At 37.1% G+C, this 24,411-nt stretch overlaps 1 protein-coding gene across 1 annotated transcript in view; it reads left to right on the top strand.

Annotated features, from left to right (window-relative positions):
• Window positions 1–24,411, top strand: part of unc80 (unc80, NALCN channel complex subunit) — a 1,843,891-nt gene that overhangs the window by 769,282 nt on the left and 1,050,198 nt on the right. Inside the window, exons 29-30 of the mRNA XM_090378420.1 lie at window positions 6,269–6,358; window positions 17,414–17,671. Of these exons, the coding sequence (XP_090234546.1) occupies window positions 6,269–6,358; window positions 17,414–17,671 (348 nt within the window). The remainder of the gene's footprint in view (window positions 1–6,268; window positions 6,359–17,413; window positions 17,672–24,411) is intronic.

Here is a 24,411-nt window from a genome sequence, read left to right as displayed (position 1 = left end):
ATTAATGAATATTCTTCAGATGTGTAAAATCAAAAGTGGGGTCCCCCAGGGATTGGTTTTTGGATCACTGTTTGTTTCTGATTTTCATAAACAACATCAACGATGGGATAGAAGGCTTGATAATAGTATGATGAATCAAAATTTGCAGAAAACGTAAAGATTGGTGGATTATTTAATGATCAGTATGAATTATCCCTCCTTCAAGATGACTTGACCAGGCTGGAAGAATGGTCAGAAAAGTGGCAGCTATGTTTTAATGCTGCAAAAATGCAAGGTCTTACACTTGGGGAATGGCGGCCCCAAACTAAATTTTACACTTGACGGGGTTGAATTAAAAACAATAAGAGGAAGAAAGGGTTGAGAATGAGATTGGCTCCATGTGGGCGAAGTGTTTACTGCTCCAGCTAATAGAGAAGTTTTTCTTAAATTTTTACCATTTTATTGACTTAATTGGCATATTAATTTATTTTCTAGAAGTAGCTTTATATTCCTAGATATGACACTTAGTTTATTTTGAATTTAATAGAGATTTTGTAGATTATTACTTAGTATCAATAAAACTTGTACTGTTTGAAACTTGCATCATTGTTGTAGTATCGATATAGAATAGCATAACATATATTTCGAACATGATAATATAAGGTATAAGGTAAAACTAGATAGCGTAATATGTAGCACTATAGTATAAATCTGTTAGCTTAGTATAGTACTCGCAATTAATAAATTAAATTTATAAATACAATAGACCGGACATAATGCTTGTGTACAAGAAGGAAAAGGCTACCTATCTGATTGACATAGCGGTACCCAACACTGGCAACCTGCAGAAAACCCATGGGGAAAAAATCAGGAAGTACACGAACCTAAGGCAGGAAATCAAAGAGATGTGGCATATGCAACAAGTAATGACCATCCCAATCATCATGTCAACCACAGGTATGGTGCCAAAGACCCTACATAACAGCCTAGCAGCAATAGGTCTCCCAGTGAACACCTACAAGGAACTCCAGAAAGTCGCAATTCTGAACACCTGTAGGATAGTCAGAGAATTCCTCAACCAACAGTGACAACAGACATAAGAACAGCCACCCTGTGTACTTGGTAGCAATACCCGTTATGAGGTCGAACCTCAATCAGGGAGAAAAAATTTAAGAGCAGTAATAATAACTATAATAATGACAGTATGCTGCTGCAACAGGATCTGGAAAAATTGGGCAGATGGGCTGAGAAATGGCAACTGAAGTTTAACATTGACAAATGCAAAGTACTGCATATGGGTAGCAGTAACCCCAGAGAAATGTACCAACTAGGTGGTGTTAAACTGAGGGTAGTGGAGAATGAAAGAGATCTGAGAGTATTGTGCAGTCAGATATGAAGTTTTCTGGGCAGTGTAGACAGGCTGCCAAAGTAGGTCATGTGGTCTTTTTAATGATATTCAGGAATTTTGCAAGCAGGGATATGGATGTGGTTATCCCCTTGTACAAGGCAATGGTCAGGCCACACCTTGAGTACTGCATACAGGTCTGGTGGCCTCATTATAGGAAGGATGTAGAGTTACTAGAATGAGTACAGAGAAGGGCAACAAGATTCGTGAGAGGAACAAAGGGGTGCTCTTACCAAGAGAGGCTTAAATTCTGCAAGTTGCATCGTTTGGAGACTAGACACCTGCAAGGTTATCTGATTGAGGTTTATAACACTTTGAATGGTTTGAGCAGGCTCAATGCTAATGGGATACTTCCATTTGCTCAGAATAAGAACCTAAGGGGGCATAGATTCAAATTGAGGAAAGATAGTTGTTTTGTTTGTTATTTGGTTTTTAGGAGCATTAGCAACTAAGGCCATATTGCTCCGGGATATGCGGTGGTCATTCCCTGACCTTTCCGCATTCTCCGTATTTGGTGGTGACGGGCTCGAACCCCGGTCTAATCAAGAAGCGTGTGCTATGCACTGCTGCTCCTTCCCACCTGGCTACGGAGGCGCAAAGATAGTTGTAGAATATATGTGCTGAAGTTTGCATTTAGCCAGTTGGTAGTTGATTGCTAGGACAGACTTCCATCTGTTGTTGTGGAAGTTGATAACTTAAATAAATTTAAGGCCGAACTAGACAAACATTTGAAACATTTGAAGTGACCCGATGGGTAAAATTGGAGTTTTTTTTTTTTTTTTTTCCTGGCTGATGCTATATAAGCTTGCTTTCTTGCATAATATGCCTGAACTAATGCTAATAATTGGATGTGAGGGAATTGTCATCTCTTTTAGGAACTGGCAGGATATGAAAAAATTTCCAAGCAGGAGGGGAAACATCGGTGGAATAAGAAAGTGAAAAAAAAAAAAAAGGTGACAGAACTGGAGTAAGCTCATGAACATAGGTTTTGAGAACAAATAGAGAAATACCTTCAGAACCTGACACTTTATTTTGATCAGGACTGTCTCCGTAGCCAGGTGGGAAGGAGCGGCAGGTGCGTAGCACACGCTTCTTGATTAGACCAGGGTTCGAGCCCGTCACCACCAAATACAGAGGATGCGGAAAGGTCAGGGAATGACCACCGCATATTCCCGGAGTAATATGGCCTTAGTTGCTAATGCTCCTAAAAACCAAATAACAACATAACAACAGATCAGGACTGTTCAAAATTCTTCTGACATTGTTTTGACAGAAGACCACCAGGCATAGAAAGAGATGTACTGGGAATGGTAGGAGTTGGTTTACCAAGATCATTAATACATGACTTAGAAGAAAAGTAGGATGCTGGCTGTGAACTTTATCTTTAGCTGAAGCGGGAATAGAACCATTTGGTTTTGACAGAGGTGTGAATAAAGAAATAATAAAAGTTGTGATCAGTAGCTTTGGCAAGAGACCAGAATGCTCGAATACCATTTGGATAAGAAGCAACTTTACTAATCTTGTACTATCAGAAATTCATTTGGACTGATTAATAACTACTTTACAATTGTCAAGCTTTGATGTGGGCAGGAAATGAACCTGGAGATTTGGATACAAGCCAATTGCGATATGCAACATTCTTACCTTGAACAGCCTTACTGCATTTAATGAAAAACCATGGTTTAGTTAAAGGATGAGGTTTTAAGGTGGTGTGTGAAATGAAGGATGTCATCGTTTGAAGAATAATTTCACTGAGTCAATCTGAGCAAATGTTGGCTGGCCTCAGAAGATTTGAAACAGTCATCTGACCAAGGAAAAGAAGAAAAGAAATATCGCAGATCAACATGTTTTGCATTCTTCTAATTCCAAACAACACAATGTTGAGAATGGTCATGAGGGAAAGGTTCCATTGTAAAAGAGACCATCACCAAGTTGTGATTTGAGGATTACTCACCTCAACTGTGTACTTAGAAGGGTTGTGAGAAAAAGGTCAAGCATGTTGGCTGTGTGTTAGGATTGTCTAGTATTCTGATAGATAAATAAACAATCTGTGCATGGTCATTAGTATGGCCTTGCATAAATTGCAAAGGCCTCAGTTTCTTGACATGCTGGGTCCAAAGTTGGGGACTGAAGAAAGTCAAGTTTCAAAGAGAGAAAGTCAATTATTTTCAAGTAATTAGTGCAGTTGGGAGAATGATAGAGGCATCAGATGAATTTTTGACAGAGTGTTGTAGAGAGATTTTAAGCAAATAGAAGGTCAAAGAGAGGAGATTCTAAATTACCAAGTCTCTGACAGTCTCTATTAGAGTGGAAATATGCACAAGTACCACATTTGAAACTGAGATGAGTAGTGGTTGATTCCAGTGGCATAGCTACCATATAGGCAGGCAGGGCAATTGCCTCCAGGCCCAGCGTCTTTGGCTGTCCCCTCTTTTTGCAATTTTCATTAATTAAGTAGGGGCCCGAACATGTGTGTGTGTGTGCGTGTATGTGCTCGCTTTTGAAGTCTTGTCAACTTTATCTGCAATGATTATGTTATTTTCTCAAAAACTGTAACTTGTGAATATCGAGAACTTGACAATTTGATTTTATTCTGTTCATATTGCTCTTCTTTGAAATTAAAATAGCTATTTTCCCCTTGAAAAAGCTATACAGAAATATGTCTATCCTCAACAGTTTATTTTTACACATATCTCTATCCTCAACAGTTTATTTTTACCCATATCTCTATCCACACAGACACAGATAATATTTGCAAAAGAATAATTTTATTGAGTGAAAATAAAAATTACAATGAGGGAGGAATGCTCATTCTTTGAAACTTAATCCAAACAATTAAAAAAATGTTGGTAGATAACATGTACAAAATCCTTTCTTCTGGAGTCCTAGTGGTTCTGACATCCTATGGATAAAGGGATGGTTGAGTGGCAGAAGACAGAGAGTGGTAATCAATGGACACTGCTCAACGTGGACTAATGTTATTAATGGAGTTCCTCAGGATTCAGTGTTGGGTCCATTGTTGTTTTCTGTATTTATAAATGATATTGATGATGGTGTATCAGGCTTAATGTCCAAGTTTGCAGACGATACAAAGGTTGGCAGGGTTGTTAAGGACACTACTGATACCATGCTGCTGCAACAGGATCTGGAAAGGTTGAGCAGATGGGCTGAGAGGTGGCAAATGAAGTTTAACATTGACAAATGTAAAGTACTACATATGGGAAACAGTAACCCCAGATCAACGTATCAACTCTGTGGTACTACGCTGACAGTGGTAGAGAATGAAAAGGACCTGGGGGTAATTGTGCAGGCAGATATGAAGTTCTCTGAGCAGTGCAGATGAGCTGCAAGAGTAGCTCATGGTGTCTGATCAATGATATGCAGGAATTTTTCTAGCAGGGACAGGGATGTGATTATTCCCTTGTATAAGGCATTGGTCAGGCCACACCTTGAGTACTGTATACAGGTCTGGAGGCCTCATTTCAAGAAGGATGTAGAGCTGCTGGAACGAGTACAGAGAAGGGCAACAAGATTAGTGAATGGAACAAAGGGTTGCTCTTACGAAGAAAGGCTTAAGTTTTGCAAATTACAGAGCCTGGAGACTAGGCATCGGCGAGGTGATCTGATAGAGGTGTATAAGGCTTTGAATGGCTTGAGCATGCTCAATGCCGATAGGATTCTTCCTCTTGCTCAGAATAATCACCTGAGAGGGCATAAATTCAAATTGAGGAAGGACGGATGTCGGATAGATGTGCGGAAATTTGCCTTTAGCCAGTGAGTGGTTGGTTTGTGGAATAGACTCCCATCGCTTGTTGTTGAAGTTGATAGCCTAAACAAATTTAAGGCTCAGCTGGACAGGTATTTCAAATGAACGGAGGGGTGAAATGGGAGTAGTGGTTGTTTTTTTTTTGTTTTTTTTTTTTGGCTGATGCTGAATAAGCTTGCTTTCTTGCATCATATGCCTCTACTAATGCTAATCCATTTGCGTTCATTTTTGCAAAACTATTTCTCAGTGACTGCAGTTAGTTTTTCCTCAAGATTGTAATTTTGCCATTTTAGTTGTTAGCACAAGATGTTAATGAGAAAATTACCAACTTTAAGTTCAACATTTTAGCGGTCGCAACAGTGGCGTAGCTACCATGTAGGCAGGCAAGACAATTGCCTCCGGGTCCGAGCCCTTTAGGGGCCCAGTGCCTTTGGCCGTCTCCTGTTTTTTCAATTTTCATTAATTAAGTAGGGGCCCGAACATGTTCTTTGCCTCCGGGCCCGAAAAAGGGTAGCTACGCTAGTGGTTGATTCTACTGGTAATTGGGTTTCTGTTAGAAAAAGTACGTTTGGCAGATTGTAAGTGCAAATTGACGTCATTGAGATTGTAACAAACCATGTATATTTGTGAAATGAATGAGGAAGGGTTTGGGAGGTTTAGATCTTTTCACAGCTAAGTTTGTTCTATTAGTTTGACAATTCATAATGTATTCATTGGTAAGAAAAGGTGGGAGGACATGTTTTATATAGTAATAAAATTTTTGGATATGGCATACACATGGCAAGAATATACCCAGCTCCTTGACATAACATGATCTAAACAATGCCCCCTGCATAGCCACTATTTGACCTACCAGTCACTATTTGGCAGAGTAGAGGTAGTGAGACTATATACTAGCTGATCTGAAAGTCTCTTATGGTTATCAATAGGTTTGATCCGGTGGACTGTCTAGGCTGACCTGTGAACACTGTATTAGAGCTGTACCCTCAAAATGTAACGAAGATTGGATTTTGCCATGAAGTCCATTATAACCTCAAAAGATATCAATCATACTGAATGTTGGAAGGGAATAGGGGTTGATTAATTGTTTAATTGTAAGATTTACATTGGTTTTACAGGTGTATGGGGAGGACAGTAATATCTTTCATGATGCAGAAGAAAATCAGGAAGACAGGGAGGACATAAAAAAAGAAAAGAAGCTGAAAAAGGTTTAACTATATTTTTCATTTGATAATAATTGTAATAATCTTAACTTTTTTGTATACAAAAATCATTTGTATATTTTTAGAAGTTATTATTATATATATATATATATATATATATAAAAAGCTAATAATTCACTACCCAACAAATTTTTTTTTTCATCTGGAATTATTTTGAACAAAATTAATGTCCTGATTATGAAAATATCAATCTTTTAATTCTGTCATGTCTACATCAAAAGATATATGCATTTTTTAAATTCCTTGTTTTTATACAATATCAGCATACATGGTTGTAATTATTACACATGATATATGTTACTTAGGCATGTTTTTCACTCAATGATTTCCTTTTATACTCCAGATTGCTTTCCCGTTTAAGGAACCAATAATCTCCCATCATGGCAGAGCCCCAGCGACCTTGGTATCATCTTTCCATTGAAGATACGTCCTGGTGGAAGCTCTCTCTCTCTCTCTCTCTCTCTCCCCCCCTTGTTCATCACTGACATTTGCGCCTCCGTAGCCAGGTGGGAAGGAGCAGCAGTGCGTAACACACGCTTCTTGATTAGACCGGGGTTCGAGCCCGTCACCACCAAATACGGGAAAGGTCAGGGAATGACCACCGCATATCCCGGAGCAATATGGCCTTAGTTGCTAATGCTCCTAAAAAAAAAAAAAAAAAAAAAAATCACTGACATCTGCTAAGTTTTCAGGAAAGAAATCCAGATGGGAATGAAGGAAATGCATTTTCAATGACATTCGGCATCCCATGTTCTTGTAACATTTCAGCAAGTTTGTCACCAGTTGCTCACAGTTCTCTTCTTTTCTTTTTCCAAGGAATCCATGTACCACAGCCTTGAAAGATCTCCATGTAGCCAGTTCAACATCATTCAGGTTTCTTTGAAATTCTTTTAGGAGCTTTCTTTTTGAGGATATGAAATTTCCTTCCTTCAGTTTTGCATGAGATAAATTTGGAAACATTTTCAGTAAATATACAAATCCTCTGCTTTCTTTATCCAGTACCTTAGTGAAATTCTTAATCAGTTCAAGCTTGATGTGTAAAAGGGGAAGAAAAACCTTTTGTGGGTCAACCAGTGGAACATACTTTATATTGCTTGTGCCGGGAATATATTCATCTCTCTCTCTCTTGTCCCAGTGCTGTACAACGTAGTGTTTGGCTGTTACACGACTATCCCACAAACACAGGAAACAACAGTATTTAGTGAAACCACAGTCCAATCACTTTGAGATTCCCACAAATATTCCAACCATAATCATTGTAATGTATATCAGCAAGAATCTGGGACATACAAGTGTAAGTTTCTTTCAGGCCAACAGCATGAACAAGAGGAATTGATGGTAAAATATTTCCATTATGAAGCAATACTGCTTTCAAACTTAGCTTTGATGCGTCAATAAACAAATGCCATTCAGAGGTATTGTGATCAAAGTTCAGTTCGTGCATAAGGCCAACGACGTCTTTGCAGACACACATGTTGTCCATTGCAAAATATCTTAAACTCTTCATTTCGCTTATAGTATACTGTAATGTTTGTACCTTTGGCGAGTAAGTACCACTGTTGTAGTCTGGATCCAAGTAATTCAGCCTTCTCTTTGAGTAAGCCCAAGTCTCTGATTAAGTCGCTTAATTCTTCTTGTTCAATGTGAAGTACATGGTTCCACGACATCTGGTAAAACGATTTCTTCTGTACCTTCATCAATACTTCCAGTACCCCAAGATTTTGGTGGCACAAGTACTGGCAGTTCTTTACCATGTGGCACTGGCCCAATTGCTGATTGGATATTTGATGCAGTGCTTGCTCTTTTTGGAAATACCTTTTATTTTTGTCATGCAGAAATAGCAGTCATCAAAATGATTCTTGGGCTTGCGCCACACCATAGGGATGGCAAAAGGTAATGCTCTCAGCTTGCTGTATAACCACAGCCTTGAGTTCGTTGTATAAGTAATACAACAGATATGTGGAACCCGATTTTTTTCTTGGTCGCTGATCTTGCAGCCAAAGTACAATGAATATTCAACTTTTGTGACATTGTATATTTTCTTCCTCTGAGTTTTGGGGTTAAGTGTCCACAAACATAGCAAAAGTTGTCTGAGTGATTGACGGCAGTTCTGTGCTTTGTCTTTTCCATTTTAACAATGCATTAACCTAAAAACAGTAAAAGCAATTGGTAAATTTGAACAGAAGGTGAATTCTTGTAGCGTAATTTATCATACACTATATATTGAACAGTTGAATAGTGTAATAAAATTAATAAAAATACTGACTTATCAAAATATACTATATTGCAAAAACAGTAATGATGTACTTGCTTAACTTTTAGCCCAATAAACAAAACCAACCAAAAGTTAATAAGTTTAAAAATTGTATTTCAAACAGTAATGATATCTTTGTACAGAATCCAGTTATCTATCTATATCTTAAAACTGAGACATGATAGGAAATTTTTATGATTGATTTTAAATTCTACACATAAAGCTTGACCAGAAACAACCATTGATTTGCTGGAGGTAAAAATCATGTTGGGTAGTGTAACCTAACTGGTATGTTTTGATAGAAGTATTTTTTTTGAAACCCAGTGGTTGAAATTAGATATTTCTCATTGGTCGTTTTTTTCTTGTTTAGTAATCCCATGAGCTTTATTATCACTATTAAATATTATATTCATATCTGTAATAGTTTCTTTTATAACTTTTCAAAAATTTGCTTTTCCTTGCCGTGAGAGAGAGAGACTGACTCAACTTTTATAATTTTGGCTTATAGGATGAGCGTACGATATTATTTTTTCAAAATAAATTTTTTTATTTCTTGTAAGCAAGCAAGAAAGAGTAAATAAGTAATTATGTATTACATTATTTCCTGTGTAATTGCTGTGTTACAGGGATTATATACGTCTTCTGTTCACTTGAAATATATTACTCTCTCTCTCTCTCTCTCTCTCTCTCTCTCTCTCTCTCTCTCTCTCTCTCTTTCTCTCTATATATATATATATATATATATATATATATTCATTTTCAAAATACTGCCTTTCAGTATGCCATCTGATAAAGCTATAGTTGGAAATTTGGATAAATTAAAAACTGAGGGTGGATGGTTGGGGGAATAAGCAGGATGCAGCCATATTTCAGTCCTTGGCACATTGACAACATTTCACATTCACATTTTGCCCTTTCCTTCTTCTGGTAAAGAGTCAGAAGTCCCATCTAGCAGTTATTGTTGTTATTTGGTTTTTAGGAGCATTAGCAACTAAGGCCATATTGCTTTGGGGATATGCAGTGGTCATTCCACATCCTCCGTATTTTGTGGTCACAGGCTTGAACCCCGGTCTAATCAAAAAGCTTGTGCTATGCACTGCTGCTCCTGCCCAACTGGCTATGGAGGTGCCCCCCATCTAGCAGACCCTTTACTCATGTGCAACTGTTGATAGATGATATTCTTCACTGACCTTACACTAATATGGAACTTTTCAGCTAGTTCTTTGATGCTAATACTGCAGTCTTCCAGGATTAATGCCTTATTTTTTGTAATACACTTCTGTTATAGCAGTTTCTGGGCATCCTGGGATATCTTCACCATGCAATATTTGAATTGTTTATAACACTTTAACCTGGGCATTCTTCTCCATAAACAGCAACCATTTCTTTGTGAATTGTTTCGGGTGTTTTCCCTTCCAGAAAGAGGAACCAAATTGCTAAGTATTCCACTTTATCCATTATGACATTTAAATTATTGGCGAAGGTAAAGAAAGCCTGCACAAGTAGCATGCGAAAGTTCGATGAAATTTACCGGTAAAAGTACTTTGCCATAATGGCATTTGTATTGTTGCTCGCTCGGTAAACAGGCGGTGGGTGTTATCTGTCAGGAGTAGAAATTGAATCCCGTAGGAGATTGAAATCCTCCCAAAGTGGAGGGGATAACCTGACCTTTTTTTCTTTAGAATCACTGGTGGACTAGTGGCAAAGGAAGGCAAAAAAGGCAAAGGAAGCCCACATGAGAAGCACAGCAAACTTCAAAAAAGTTTACCGGTGAAACTACGTTACGAACATTTTTTAGGACGCCAGACTCTGTTCGTGATTCAATTAGTGATTCTAAAGAAAAAAGATCAGGCTACCCCCAACTTCGGGAGGGTTTCAAGCTCCCATGGGATTCAACTTCTACTCCAGACCAATAACACCCACCGTCTGTTTACCGAGCGTGTCACAATACAAATGCTGTTACGGCAAAGTACTTTTACCGGTAAATTTCATCGAACTTTTGCATGCTTCTCGTGCAGGCTTTCTTTACCTAAGCCAAATTATTTATTTTTTGTTATTATTATTATTGTTATTATTAATTGAATTTCATTATATAGACTGTAACCTGCTAAATAAATAATCCTTTTTTGTTTCCAATTTGTTAGATGTTATAAATTACTCTAGAATGGCTATTTTCACATGACTTAGCATTAGCTGGGCATACGGTGCAAGAAAGCAAGCTTATTACAGCATCAGCCAAAAAATAAATAAAAAAAAAAACCTTCCCATTTCACCGATCCATCCATTCATTCACTCTAAAAATTTGTTTAGTTCAGTCTTGAATTTATTTATGCTATCAACTTCCACAACAGCAGCTGGAAGTTTGTTCCAGCAATCAACCATCCGCTGGCTAAAGGCAAATTTCTGCACATCTATTCTATGGCAGTCTTTCCCTCAATTTGGATTTATGCCCCCTCAGGTGTGGAACGGAGCAAGAGTTTGATGAGGGTACATTTTGAGGGTACAGCTCTAAAACGGTGTTCGCAGGCCAGCCACTAGTTAGTACACTGGACCGAACATATCGGTAACTCTTTGAGAGGTTTCCAGATCAGCTAGTGTATAATCTTGCTACCTCTACTCTGCCAGATAGTGACTGGAGGGAGTCCAAGTAGTGTATATGTGGGGGGCATTGTCGAGGCCACGTTATGTCAACGATCTGGGTATATTCTTACCATGTGTATGCCATATCCAAAAATTTCATTACCTCATACAGCATGTCTCCCCCCCCCACAATTTTTCTTACTATTGAATACACCATGAATTGTCAAACTGATAGAGTAAACTTACCTGCTAAAAGATCTAAACCTCCCAAACACTTACTGGTCCATTACACAAATATACGTGGTCACAATTCTAATCTCAACGATGTCCATTTCCACTTGCAGTCTGCCAAACCGCATTTACTTTTTCTGACAGAATCTCAGTTATCAGTTGATTCAACTACTGCTCATCTCAGTTTCCCAAATTATTTGCTGTATGATTCCTTTCACATCAAAGGTGGTACTTGTGCATATGTCTGTTCCGATATTCCCTGTCAGAGACTTGGTAATTTGGAATATACTCTCTTTGATCTTCTCCAGCTTAAAATCTCTCTACCTCATTCTGTCAAATTCATCTGTTGTCGCTACCATTCTCCTAACTCCACTAATCACTTAGAACTCTTTGCAACTTGACTTTCTCCAGTTCAACTTTCCTAACAGTGAGGCAATTTTCCTTGGTGATTTTAATGTTCACAACTCCAGCTGGCGTCCGTTTTCTAGCCATACTGACTCGGCTGGTCAAGATGCTGAGCTTTTGCAATTACTAACGACCTTGCACAGATTGTTCATTTGCCTACAAGCATACTGGACAATTCTAACCATACAGCCAACGCGCTTGATCTTTTTCTCACAAATAACCCTTCTAAGTATATGGTGGAAGTGAGTGGTCCTTTAGGCACCTCAGATCACAATTTCGTGATTGTCTCTTCTCCAATGGAGTCTTTATCGCATGGCTATTCCCAACCTTGTGTTGTTTGGCATTACAAGAATGCAAAATGGGATGACCTTCAAGATTTCTTTTCTTCTTTTCCTTGATCGGATTACTGTTTCAAAACTTCTGACGTAAATGTTTGTCAGATCGTGTCAGTGAAATTAGTCTTGTAGGAATGGAATTCTTTTTTCCAAACTCCATTCTGAAATCTCGTCCTTTATCTAAACCTTGGTTTTTCCAATAAATGTGCTAAGGCTGGTCAACAGAAGAATGTTGCATATTGTAATTGGCTTGTTTCCAATCTTCAGTTTCATTTTCTGCCTACACCAAAGCTTGCAAAAATTGTAAAGCCATTATTAATCAGTCCAAACTAGATTTTGAACAGGCTAAGAGTAGAAAACTTGCTTCTTGCCCTAATGGTAGCCGAGTATTCTGGTCTCTTGGCAAAGCTATTAGCCGCAACTTTTGCCCATCTCTGCTCCCAGGTCTGTCAAAACCAGATGATTCTGTTGTCATTTCAGCCAAGGATAAAAGTGACCTGCTAGCATCCCAAATGGGAAGGAAACTCCACATGGGGGACAAAATTTTTAAATCAACTAGATAATTGTTATTTGTATCAACATGTCAGGGAAAGTACTAGGGAAAAGAATATTCTAGACTTCATCATCACTCATGAACCAGATGATATAATAGGGCTTGACAGAACAGGAACCAGTATCAGGAAGTGATCACAGAGTTCTACAGTGGACATTGGAGAGAGAGAGAGAGAGAGAGAGAGAGTTAGCAGAAGTTAAACACAAAGGAATGGGTTATAATTTCAGGAAAGTAAATTACGACATCTTAAGGTGCTACATAGCCTCTATTAACTGGGCAGATATTGCACAGAGAGTGAATACAATTGAATTATGGTCTACCTTTAAAACATTAATCACAGAAGCCTTGAATTCTTATATACCATTAAAAAAAATACTTCACAAGGAAGATTCCAAGTTGAATGAATAAGGAAGTTGCCAGATTACTTGAGCAGAAAAAGAAGACATGGAAAAGATACAGAGCAATAAAAACTACTGAAGCCTATAACAGCTACAAATTGATCTGTAATAGCGCTACAGAAAAGGTTAAGCTATCAAAGGCAGATTGCGAGAGATCACTGGCAAAGAGGGCAAAGAGTGGGAATAAGGAATTCTTCACATATGTAAATGCAAAGAAGAGAAGGACCAATCAGATCGGACCCTTATGTAATGGCCATGGGATAGTGTTAGATACCCCAGCTGATGTTGCAGATGAACTCAACAGTTACTTTGCACCAATGTTTACAGAGGAAAAATCCTTTGTGTCAATGGGAAATTGTGGGAGTATAGTTAAAAAAAATGTAATTAATGATGTTGAAATTTCACATGTTTATTTAATGAAAAAACTTTTGAGCCTTCAGGCCAATAAGACTCCTGGGGTTGATGGCATATACCCTATAATCTTAACAGAGGCAGCAAGTGAGTGCATTGAACCATTGAGGCTAATTATGAGAGCATCACTGGACTCAGCAGTGATTCCGTTGGATTGTAAAAGTGCCAATGTATCTCCAATACATAAGGACAGTTCTAAGAGTGAAGTTGGAAATTACTGGCCAGTTAGTTTAACTTCAGTAGTAGGGAAAATCATGGAGGCAGTGAACAAGGATGGAATTCAGGATCATTTAAGTAGAAATGGAAATCTGAAGGATGCTCAGCATGGTTTTGTAAAGGGAAAATCATGTTTAACAAATCTGTTTAGCTAGATATGTTAAATGTGAGCTGGATGTAGGGAATAATTTCGAAATTGTTTATTTGGATTTCAGCAAAACATTTGACTCAGTCTCACATGAGTGGTTATTTTATAAGTTTGGTTTGGTTTGTTTGGATTTTTTTGGTGCACTAGCAACTACGGCTATGGTGCGCCATATTTTATAAGCTGGAACAGGTTGGAATCATATGGAAAATCCTTAGATGGATAGCAGGATGGCTTCAGGGCAGGAGGCAGAGGGTTGCGATAAATGGTTATTCCTCACATTGGGTTGATGTAAGAAGTGGGGTCCCACAAGGATCAGTATTAGGACAATTGTTGTTGTTTTTTTTTTTTCATAAATGACATCTTTAAGTAAATCTCACATCTGTACACTGTGATCACTGCCACCTAGTGGTTCCTTTATCTGTAAATTCTTAATGCATAAATAATCACTGCTGACAATCAGATCAAGAGTGTTACTCCCTCTGGTTGCCTCTCTAACATGCTGCTATAGATAAATGGTTATTCCTCAGATTGGGTTGATGTAAGAAGTAGGATTCCCCCAGGATCAGTATTAGGACCATTGTTGTTTTTGATTTTCATAAATGATATCGATGAAGGGATAGAGGGCCTGATATCTAAATTTGCAGATGATGTAAAGATTGGTAGATGATGTAATGATTGCCGCCATGCAGAGCTTCTTCAGAATGACCTAGATAGACTTCAGAGATGGACAGAAAAATGGCAGCTATGCTTTAATCCAGCAAAGTGTAAGGTATTGCACCTGAGGAACAGTAACCCCAAAATAACTTATACACTTGGTGGAATTGAACTAAAGCTGGTAGTAGAGGAAAGGGTCTTAGGTATTACAATATAGTCAGACATGAAGTTCTCCGAGCATTGTAGACAGGTTGCAAGGAAGACCCATGGTGTGCTATCAATGATTTATCGAACAGTTGCCAGCAGAGATAAGTACATCATAATCCTATTATATAAAGCTATTGTTAGACCACACTTGGAATACTGTGTTCAAGTAAGAAGACCACACCTAAAGAAAGACATTGTGCTTCTTGAAAGGGTCCAAAGATGGGTACTCGCCTGGTGATATCATCAAAAGGGCACCCATGTGAGGGGACTTTGAATGTGTGGGTTGCAGAGTTTGGAAACTATGCACTTTAGAGGATACTTGATTGAGGTGTTTTAAGGCTCTGAGAGGCATAAGTAAAATGAATGAGGACTAAATTTTCATGGTTATAAATGATTCTAGAACTAGAGGCCATAAATTTAAGTTTCATAGGGAGAAGTTTAGACTGGATTGCAGGAAGTTTTATTTTATCCAGCGATTTATAAATTACTTGAATAAGTTACCTACATAGGTTGTAGAGGCTGATAGTTTGGGGAAATTCAAAGGTCAGCTGGATAATTACCTATGGGAGGAGGGAAATGCATGGGTTGTCTATTTTCTCTTCTCTTATTATTATTATTTTTTTAATTTTCTTCTTCTTATTATTTTATTTTTATTATTTATTTATTCTATTTTTTTTTGGCTGTTGCGGCATAAGCCATAGGCTTCCTTGCACCATGTGGCCCTTGCTAATACTAACTAGTATCGCTACTAATGTTAATATAAAATAACACTAATAATACAATATTATAATATAATATAATGTTAATATGTACTAGTACTAATAATAACACTGTGTGTTTTAAATGACTCTCATCCACCAATGCAGTACCACCGCATTGCTTATTAGAGGCGTGATGTCTCTAGAGCAAAGTTTCCGGCATTTCCCCCCTTCTCCTTCAAACCCTTGCAGAGTACTACTATTGATAACTAGTACACTGCTAATACTAATATAAAATAGCACTAATAATACATTACAAATACAATATTAATACATATTAATACTAACACTAGGTGGTGGATGACTCTCATCAACTGGCAATACCAGCACTTTGCTTATTGGAAGCTTAAAGTGGTAAAACCCACTTTAAGCTTCCAGTCTGGTGACTAAACATTCTGGTAAAACCAGAAAGTTTAGTCACCAGAGCAAAGTTTCTGACCCCCCCCCCCCATCTTCAACCCATACTAAGTACTGTAAGTTTTAATACCTTTCATTTTTGGGGTTTCCATAAAAAAAAAAAAAAAAAATAATAATAAAAAAGAACTGAATTGCAAAGTCGGGTGAAAGCACTCCTAAACAGGCCAAGTAAGCTGATAACTCTAAGAATGTTATCGCCACTCATGAGGAAAGTTTGATTATGATCTTCCCTTCTGGCTTGAGTAAAGAATTTGTTCTTCATTCTTTTAAATACTATGTAAAAATATTATGAAATAACTCTTCAGTCCATTACACTTTGCATCCACATATTTTGAAGAATGTTATGAATAAATTTGTTATACCAGCACTTTTTAAATCTTCTACTTTCATTTATTTTTGATGTTGATTACAATATTAGACTAAGCCAGAATGATGAATCTGATTTAATCATAGATATTTCTATTGCCAAGGTTCAGGAGACACAAAACAAGAAGAGAAAATTATGTTCTTTTATTTACTTGCTGCATGTGATTAAATTGTTCCCATTGAAGAATGTTCTTATAAATGCTGAAGTAGCACCAATTTCATAATTTGGCAGGGCATTATTTTCAAATTTGAAATTTCACTCATTTTTGAAACATCTGATTGAGTCCCATCATAGACTGCAGTAATTTCAATTGAGGGCTGGTTTTATTATTATTATTGTTGCTCTTATATTATTTCTTCCTGATTGGGGGTTCCACCTTGTGGTGGGTATTGCTGCCAAGTACACAGGGTGGTTGTTGTTATATCTGATTGGTGGAGGAACTCTCTGACTATCCTACAGGTGTTCAGGATTGTGACTTTCTAGAGTTCCTTGTAGGTGTTCGCTGGGACACCTATTGCTGCTAGGCATTTATGTAGGGTCTTTGGCACCATACCGGTGGTTGACATGATGATCGGGATGGTCATTATTTCTTGCATATGCTACATCATGTCTCAGGTTCATGTACTTCCTAATTTTTTCCTCATGGGATTTCTGGACATCGCTAGTGTTGGGCACTGCTATGTCAATCAGGTAGGTAGACTTTTCCATCTTGTCCACAAGGGTTATGTCTGATCTGTTGTGCTGGATGATCTTATTCATTATTATGGTGCGGTCCAAGTACAGCTTGTGGGTTCGGGTCTCTAGTACTGCCCGGGGTTCGTATTTGTAATGGTACACTTTCTTTGGTCAACTGGTATTTCCTCACTAGCTTCTGATGTATTATCCTGGCTACCTGGTCATGTCTATGAGTGTACTCAGTCTGGGTGATCACCTTGCAACCCGTGGTGATGTGTTGGATCTCTGAGGCCAGGTGGCATCGCCGACATGTGTCATCTGAAATTTGGGTCCTTTGCAATGTATTTTCTATAGTTTCTGGTGTTGATTACCTGGTCTTATTATTATTATTATTATTATTATTGTTGTTGTTAATATATATATTTTTTCAGATTATTACTGCTCCTAGTTCGCCATTGAGAAGAAAAGTTAGCATTCCCCACAATCTAGACAAACTAGAACGTGCATTTGATGCTCCACATTTGGGAGCTTTGCGATCATTACATAGTAGTACCACATATCTAGCTCATGATGTAGAGGCCTCTGGACAAGGAGAAAAAGAAACAAAATCCAATATTATTTTAAAACTCAGAAAAAAACAGGAAAAGCCAAAGGAGGAAAATTGTGTATTGAAGTACTGTAGAACTCAGGTTAGTTTAAGAATAACAAAAATTGGAATTATTATTAGGATGGTTCAGACCAGATTATGTGTGCAAAAAGTAAAATTAGCTCATTAAATATTTTATAATTATGTACCACTCTGATACTTTCTTTATGTCTCTGTTATATGATAAATTGCTTACCCATGAACCATGAAACTGTTAATTAATTGAGGATTACAAATAGAAATAACTATCCCATCAGATTAAAATTTCTCATATCAAGTAACCGAATTACTGATTTGACCACAGACACAAGAACAAACAAGTAATATACCTATTTTAGTCCCACTGTCAAGTGCAGCTGCACATAAATGAAAACAACATAGAAAACATAATACTTCCTACTCCTGTATTCATTTGAATACAGGAGTAGGAAGAATGAATGAATAAAGAAAATGAATAAAGGAATTTATTCATTTTCTTTATTAAAAGAAAATAATCATGGGGGGAATCAATCTTTGAATTATTTATAGAAAAAAAAAAAGTGAATCTTTCTGTTAAAAAAAGGGAGCTAAAACCGATTAATACAAGAACACTTAATGCAGAAGCAATCCGAAGGCACAGCTAAAAATAAATAATTAATAAATATAGATGACATAGATGACACATGTAACCTAATAACATAGTTATCCACTATGTCTCTGCCTCCAGGAAAAATATCTTTTTACGTTACACAGTTACCCTATTCTTTTTACGTTACACAAAGAAAGGATATTATTGATCCTATCCTTTCTATGTTACACATAGGATAGGATCAATAATAATAATGCTGTATATCGGGGAGTTGTGATTCTTATTAATCCACATATACCAGCCCAACAACTCCATATAAATCGGTGTTTTTCTCTAAGTCATTAGTCATTTCTCTGTGTTTTTTCTCAGTCATTATGGAGCACCACAAAGTAATCCCTAATTTGGACAGTGCAGCAAAAAAAAAAAAAAAAAAAATTATTTATACACTCCTTCCTAAAAGTTTGGAATGACATTTAATTTTTCTTAATTTTCAAATTTTTTTTTTTTAAATGGGACCAATTCCATTTACCAATTTTTATTAAAATATCTATTATGTATAAAAATTAAAAAGCTGAAATAATATTTAAGAAATTTCTAGAATATACTAGAATATTCCAGAAAGATGTAGAAGATTCCTGAATGTGCTAGAACATTGTAGAAGATTCCTGAATATGGTAGAAAGTTGCAGATGATTCTAGAATAGTCTAGAAAGTGAGAGTATTGTTTCAATATTATAGAAGATTTTAGATGATTCTTGAATGTTTTGCAATAATATAAATTAAGGAGTAAGAGCTGTAACTTATAAAATCAAACACCTCTCATTCAGAAAGTGTTTGGTGTAAGTTTTACGTGTTTCATAATAAACATGGCAAGATATAAAGAACTGAGTGTTGAAAAAAAGAAGTGCTATTATTGTAACTCTGTATAAAGAAAGTTATTCCATGAGAAGTTTTGGCAAAAATAAAGTGTCTCATTGAATGGTAGTACAAACTACCATTAGATGATTCAAAGAGAGTGGCAGTTAAGAGGACAAGTCACAATTAGCATCTAACAAAGGAAGCACAAGAAAAGATGCTAACACTGATTTCTAAATGCAATAAATGATTTACTGCAACTGAAATTCCAGCTGATTTCAGTAGGAACAGAGAAACTAATGTGTCTAAATCCACTGTAAAACTTTGTCTTAAACAAGCAGAACATCGTGGTCATGCAGTGGTCTGAAAACCCTTATTAAAACCAGAAATGGACAATCGAAGAATCAAAAAAACGTACTATGGATGGACGAATCCAAATTTGAAATTTTTGGATCCAAGTATAGAGTTTATATGAGATGATCAACTGAAATAAAAACACATTGTTTAGTGCCTACAGTCAAGCATGGTAGTGGTTCCATCATGATCTGGGGTTGCCTCTGTTTTTCTGGAGTAAGTGATATCATCAGAATTGAAAGAATTTTAAGAAAAGAAGACTCTAAAAACATTCTTGAACATAATGCGATATCCTCTGAACTTTGCCTTTGGGAAAGATCACCTGATTTTAACTAAGTAACAGCTTTTATGAGATCATCTAGACCAGTGGTTTTCAACCGGGGTGCTGCAACAACATTCTAGGAGTGCCACATAATTTTGGTTTAGGTTACTTAAACTTATTATTATTTTTTAATTTATATGTTTTATTTCATTTTAAAATGGTGTACAGTATCTCTTTAATTTTGTGGTGATCTATAAATGACGTTTACTTAGTACTTCTATATAAAGAATAAAATTATGTACTGTATATATATAATTTGTATTATATATATATATATATATATATATATATATATATACGGATATATACAGAGAGAGAGAATCGGATCAAACAGGCAGAAAATTGAATAGGGGTGCCGCAACATAAAATAAATTACTTAAGGGTGCCGTTATTAAAAAAAAGGTTGAAAACCACTGATCTAGACCATCAAGTATGTGAAATCTGCCCATTGTCATAAAATTTATGGGGAACCCTGCAGAGAACATGGAATAATGTTAGTCAAAATACTGTTATAAAATTAATCTACTGAAATGGGCCCCCCCCCATGTTTAAATCTATGGATGGAAATGGCAATTTTCTTGTATGCATGGCCTGTTACCCTTTGTAGGATCAATTTTGTTTTTTCATGTTTAGAATTTTCCAGTATTCCCCTGATGGTGTTCCCCCCCCACTAGGCCCAGGGTTGTCAATGGGAGGGAGTTTGGGTCATAGCTTTTTAGAGGTATCTACTTGGGAACTAGGGGCTTAGAGGGGGAACAGGCATTCTGTGTGTTATCAGACACTCAAAACACTGATGGATCCAATATCTTTCTATCTCAGAAGATTTAGGAGAAGTCCGGTTGGCCTGCCTCCCTAAAATCCACTCATGCACACCTTCTCGATGGTTAGCCTTGTTATGTCACTTAGGTGGCAACGAACGTGTACAGTGGTTCTCTTCAAGATGCCTGGTCAGGGTGAAGAGGAAAAGACCAAACCTTCAAGCACATGACAGCATATTGAAACAAATGGCTCTCAGTCCCTAGCGGCTTTCACTCCCCCTCTTACGGCAGCGAGAGGATCAGAGTGGAAGGGGTGCACCTCCATAGCCAGGTGGGAAGGAGCAGCAGTGCATAGCACATGCTTCTTGATTAAAACGGGGTTCGAGCCCATCACCACCAAATACGGAGGATGCAGAAAGGTCAGGGAATGACCACCGCATATTCCCGGAGAAATATGGCCTTAGTTGCTAATGCTCCTAAAAACTAAATAACAAACAATAACAAACAGAGTGGAAGCAGAGGGTTCTAAGAATCTCTGGATACAACCAGGCTGCCATGCACAGAAACTGAACTTGGCCTGTTACAATGTAAGATCACTCATCGGTGAAGACAGGATATTAGAGCTGGAAAAGGAATTAGAAAATTTGAATTGGAATATCATCAGTTTGGCTGAAACAAGAAGAAGAAGAAATGAATCACTTATAAGTTTATCAAGTGTAAATCTGCTGTACACATGGAAACAGTGAAAGGAGCAAAGGTGGAGTTGGCTTTCTGGTCCATAAAGATATAAAAAACAACATTTTGGAATTCAAAAGTACATCACCAAGGGTGTCAAGACTACTACTCAGGATTTCTAAGAGGTACAAGCTAAAGATTATAATGATTTATGCACCAACATCGAGCCATGATGATGAAGAGGTTGAAGAAATGTACACCGAAATTGAGAGTCTTCTATATGAGCAGAAAACCCACTACACCATCATTATAGGGAACTTCAATGCTAAGTTTGGAAAGAGACAAAACAGCACAGAAAGGGGAACTATAGGAAATTTTGGAATTGGTGAAAGAAATGAAAGAGGTGAAAGACTTGTGGAATTTGAAGAATCTCGAGGATTGTCAGTAATGAACACTTTTTTCAAGAAAAGGGTGAACAGAAAGTGGACGTGGAAGAGCCCAAATGGATTAACAACTAATGAAATCGACTTCATCCTCACTAACAGAAGATATATTGTGAATGATGTTACCATCCTGAATAAGGTAAATGTTAGAACCAATCACAGAATGGTAAAATGCACACTTGATATAGATGTAAGAAAAGAAAGGAAAAAACTGATTTGAGTAAATAATACGAAGGTCTTTGAGATAACAGAAGAGGAGAAAAAGCAGTATGTAGTGGAACTTAAGAACAAGTTTGAGCTTGAGTCCAGATTGCTCTGGACCAAGATATCGATGAGGAATATTATAACTTTCTGAAAGTGATAAAGCCCAAGAAACCTATAGGGAAAAAGAAATCCAAATAAGAAAAAATTAGTCAATAAACACTTGTCATGACGAACCGATGATGACAAATGAAGAGTAAGATCAACACCGACAAGGAGAAAATTGAGTATACTGAGTTATGCAAAGCCATTAGAAAGAGACTCAGAGAGGATATAAGAAGCTTTAACAAAATAAAAGTAGAACAACCGTTAAGGGAAAACAAAGGACTTAAATTAGCAGCCATGAGCAGTAATACAGAAAGAAAAATGATACTGAAACTGAAGAATAGCGATGGTGTACTTATAAATAGCAGAGAAGACATAATTGAAATAGCAGAAGGCTACTATAGAGAATTATACAAGGAGCAAGGGAATGATTCCAGCAGTGAGGAAGATGGATCGTAAATTAGTAACACATACGTCGACATACCCGATATCATTCCTAATGAGGTAGAATATGCATTGAAGAAAATGAAGAATCAGAAAGCCCTGGGGGAAGATGAAGTTACTGTAGAGTTGTTAAAATTGGGAGGAAGAGACATGGCACAAAAACTGGCAAGACTTTCACAAAATGCATTAGAAAAGGTGTGATGCCTAAGGAGTGGAATAATGCAACCATAGTTTTGCTGCATAAGAAAGGAGATAAATCAGAAATTAGAAATCATAGACCAATTAGCTTGTTATCCCACATCTTCAAGTTGTTCTCAAGGGTCATTACTAACAGATTAGAAAGAATACTTGATGAAAATCAACCGATAGAGCAAGCTCGCTTTAGAACAGGATTCTCAACTATGGATCATCTTCACATAATGTAGTAGTAGTAGTAGTGGCATGTGATGCAAGAAAACAAGTGTATGAGCTTATGCAGCATCAGCCAAAAAAAAAAAATAAATAACATCATTCCCTCCAAATGCCTGTCCAGTTACTCCTTAAATTTATTCAACCTATCAACTTCCACAATGACAGATGGAAGTTTGTTCCAGCAATTACCCACCTGCTGGCTAAAGGCAAATTTCCGCACAACTATTCTACATCTGTCTTTTCTTAATTTGAATTTATGCCCCCTTGGTTCGTAATCTGAACAAGTAGAAGGAACCCATCAGAATTCAGCGTTCTCAACCCATTCAAGGCCTTATACACCTCAATCAGATCACCGTGCATGTCACAGCTAATGGAGAAAGCAAATGAATATAAAACACAATTATGCCTGCCATTTGTGGATAATGAAAAGGCATTTGACTCCATACAGTGTAAGGCAATTTTTCAGGCACTGGAAAGACAAGGCATAGATACCCCATATATTATGATTTTGAAGAAAATATACGAGAATGCTACCTCTTTTATTAGACTAGAAAAAGACTGTAGTAAATTTAAAATTGAGAAAGGGGTTCAACAAGGAGAAACAATATCTTCAAAGTTGTTTACTGCTGCCCTTGAAGAAACTTTCAGAAGATTAGACTGGTCGCAGAAAGGATTCAATGTGAATGGAGAGTACTAAACCAGTTATGATTTGCAGATGACATTGTGGTCATAAGCCACGATCCCAAAGAATTGGAGGAAAATCTTAATCAGTTATGTAGAATTAGTAAGGATTTTGTACTAAAGATGAATATGGCTAAAACAAAAATAATGATGAACAAGTATGCCATAGAAAGGGATATAATGATTGAAGGAGCAGTAATTGAAAAGGTGGAGTCATATACTTATCTGGGACAAGTCATCAGCTGTTATAATGATAAATGGCTGTAAGTCAAGAGAAGAATAAATTTTGGATGGATAGCGTTCAGGAAATATAATGACATACTGATGAGCAATATCCCAATTTGTCTGAAACGTAAAATAATGAAACAATGTATACTACCCACCATGACTTTGGAAGTGGAACTTGGGCACTCACCAAAAGAATGGAAGAGAAGCTGAGGATGACACAGCGAAGAATGTAAAGAATCATTTTGGGAATCAGCTGTTAGATAAGAAGAGAAACACATGGATTAGGCAGCAAACTGAAGTAAAGGACATTCTTATCAAAACTAAAGAACTTAAAATGGTCCTGGGCAGGACACATATCTCAAAGACATGATGACAAATGGACTAAGAGAATAACAGAATGGTACTCAAGGGAGCTAGAAGAAGAAACCTGGAAGACAGCGACAGAGATGGACAGATGAAATTCATGATTTTCTGCATAGTAAATGGATGGCCATTGCACAAAACAGAAGGAACTGAAAAGTTGCTGGAGAGGCCTTCATCCTTAGTGCATTGATAATGGCTAATGATGATGATGACTTGGGAACAGCCAGAGCTGCCTTTTCTTTTTAGACCTTTTCTTCCCATCATAATGGTTTAATTCCTTGTCAGAATTTTTTTTTAACTCAACTTTAGTTGTCCTAATGGCTACCCAAGGCAGGGTTTTGAACTACATACTTGAGGACATTCATACCAACACTCA

The sequence above is a fragment of the Mastigoproctus giganteus genome, chromosome 7 (assembly GCF_048544385.1).
Source record: "Mastigoproctus giganteus isolate SK-2022 chromosome 7, ASM4854438v1, whole genome shotgun sequence".
Lineage (NCBI taxonomy): Eukaryota > Metazoa > Arthropoda > Arachnida > Uropygi > Thelyphonidae > Mastigoproctus > Mastigoproctus giganteus.
This window is presented reverse-complemented; position numbering and strand designations above follow the sequence as displayed.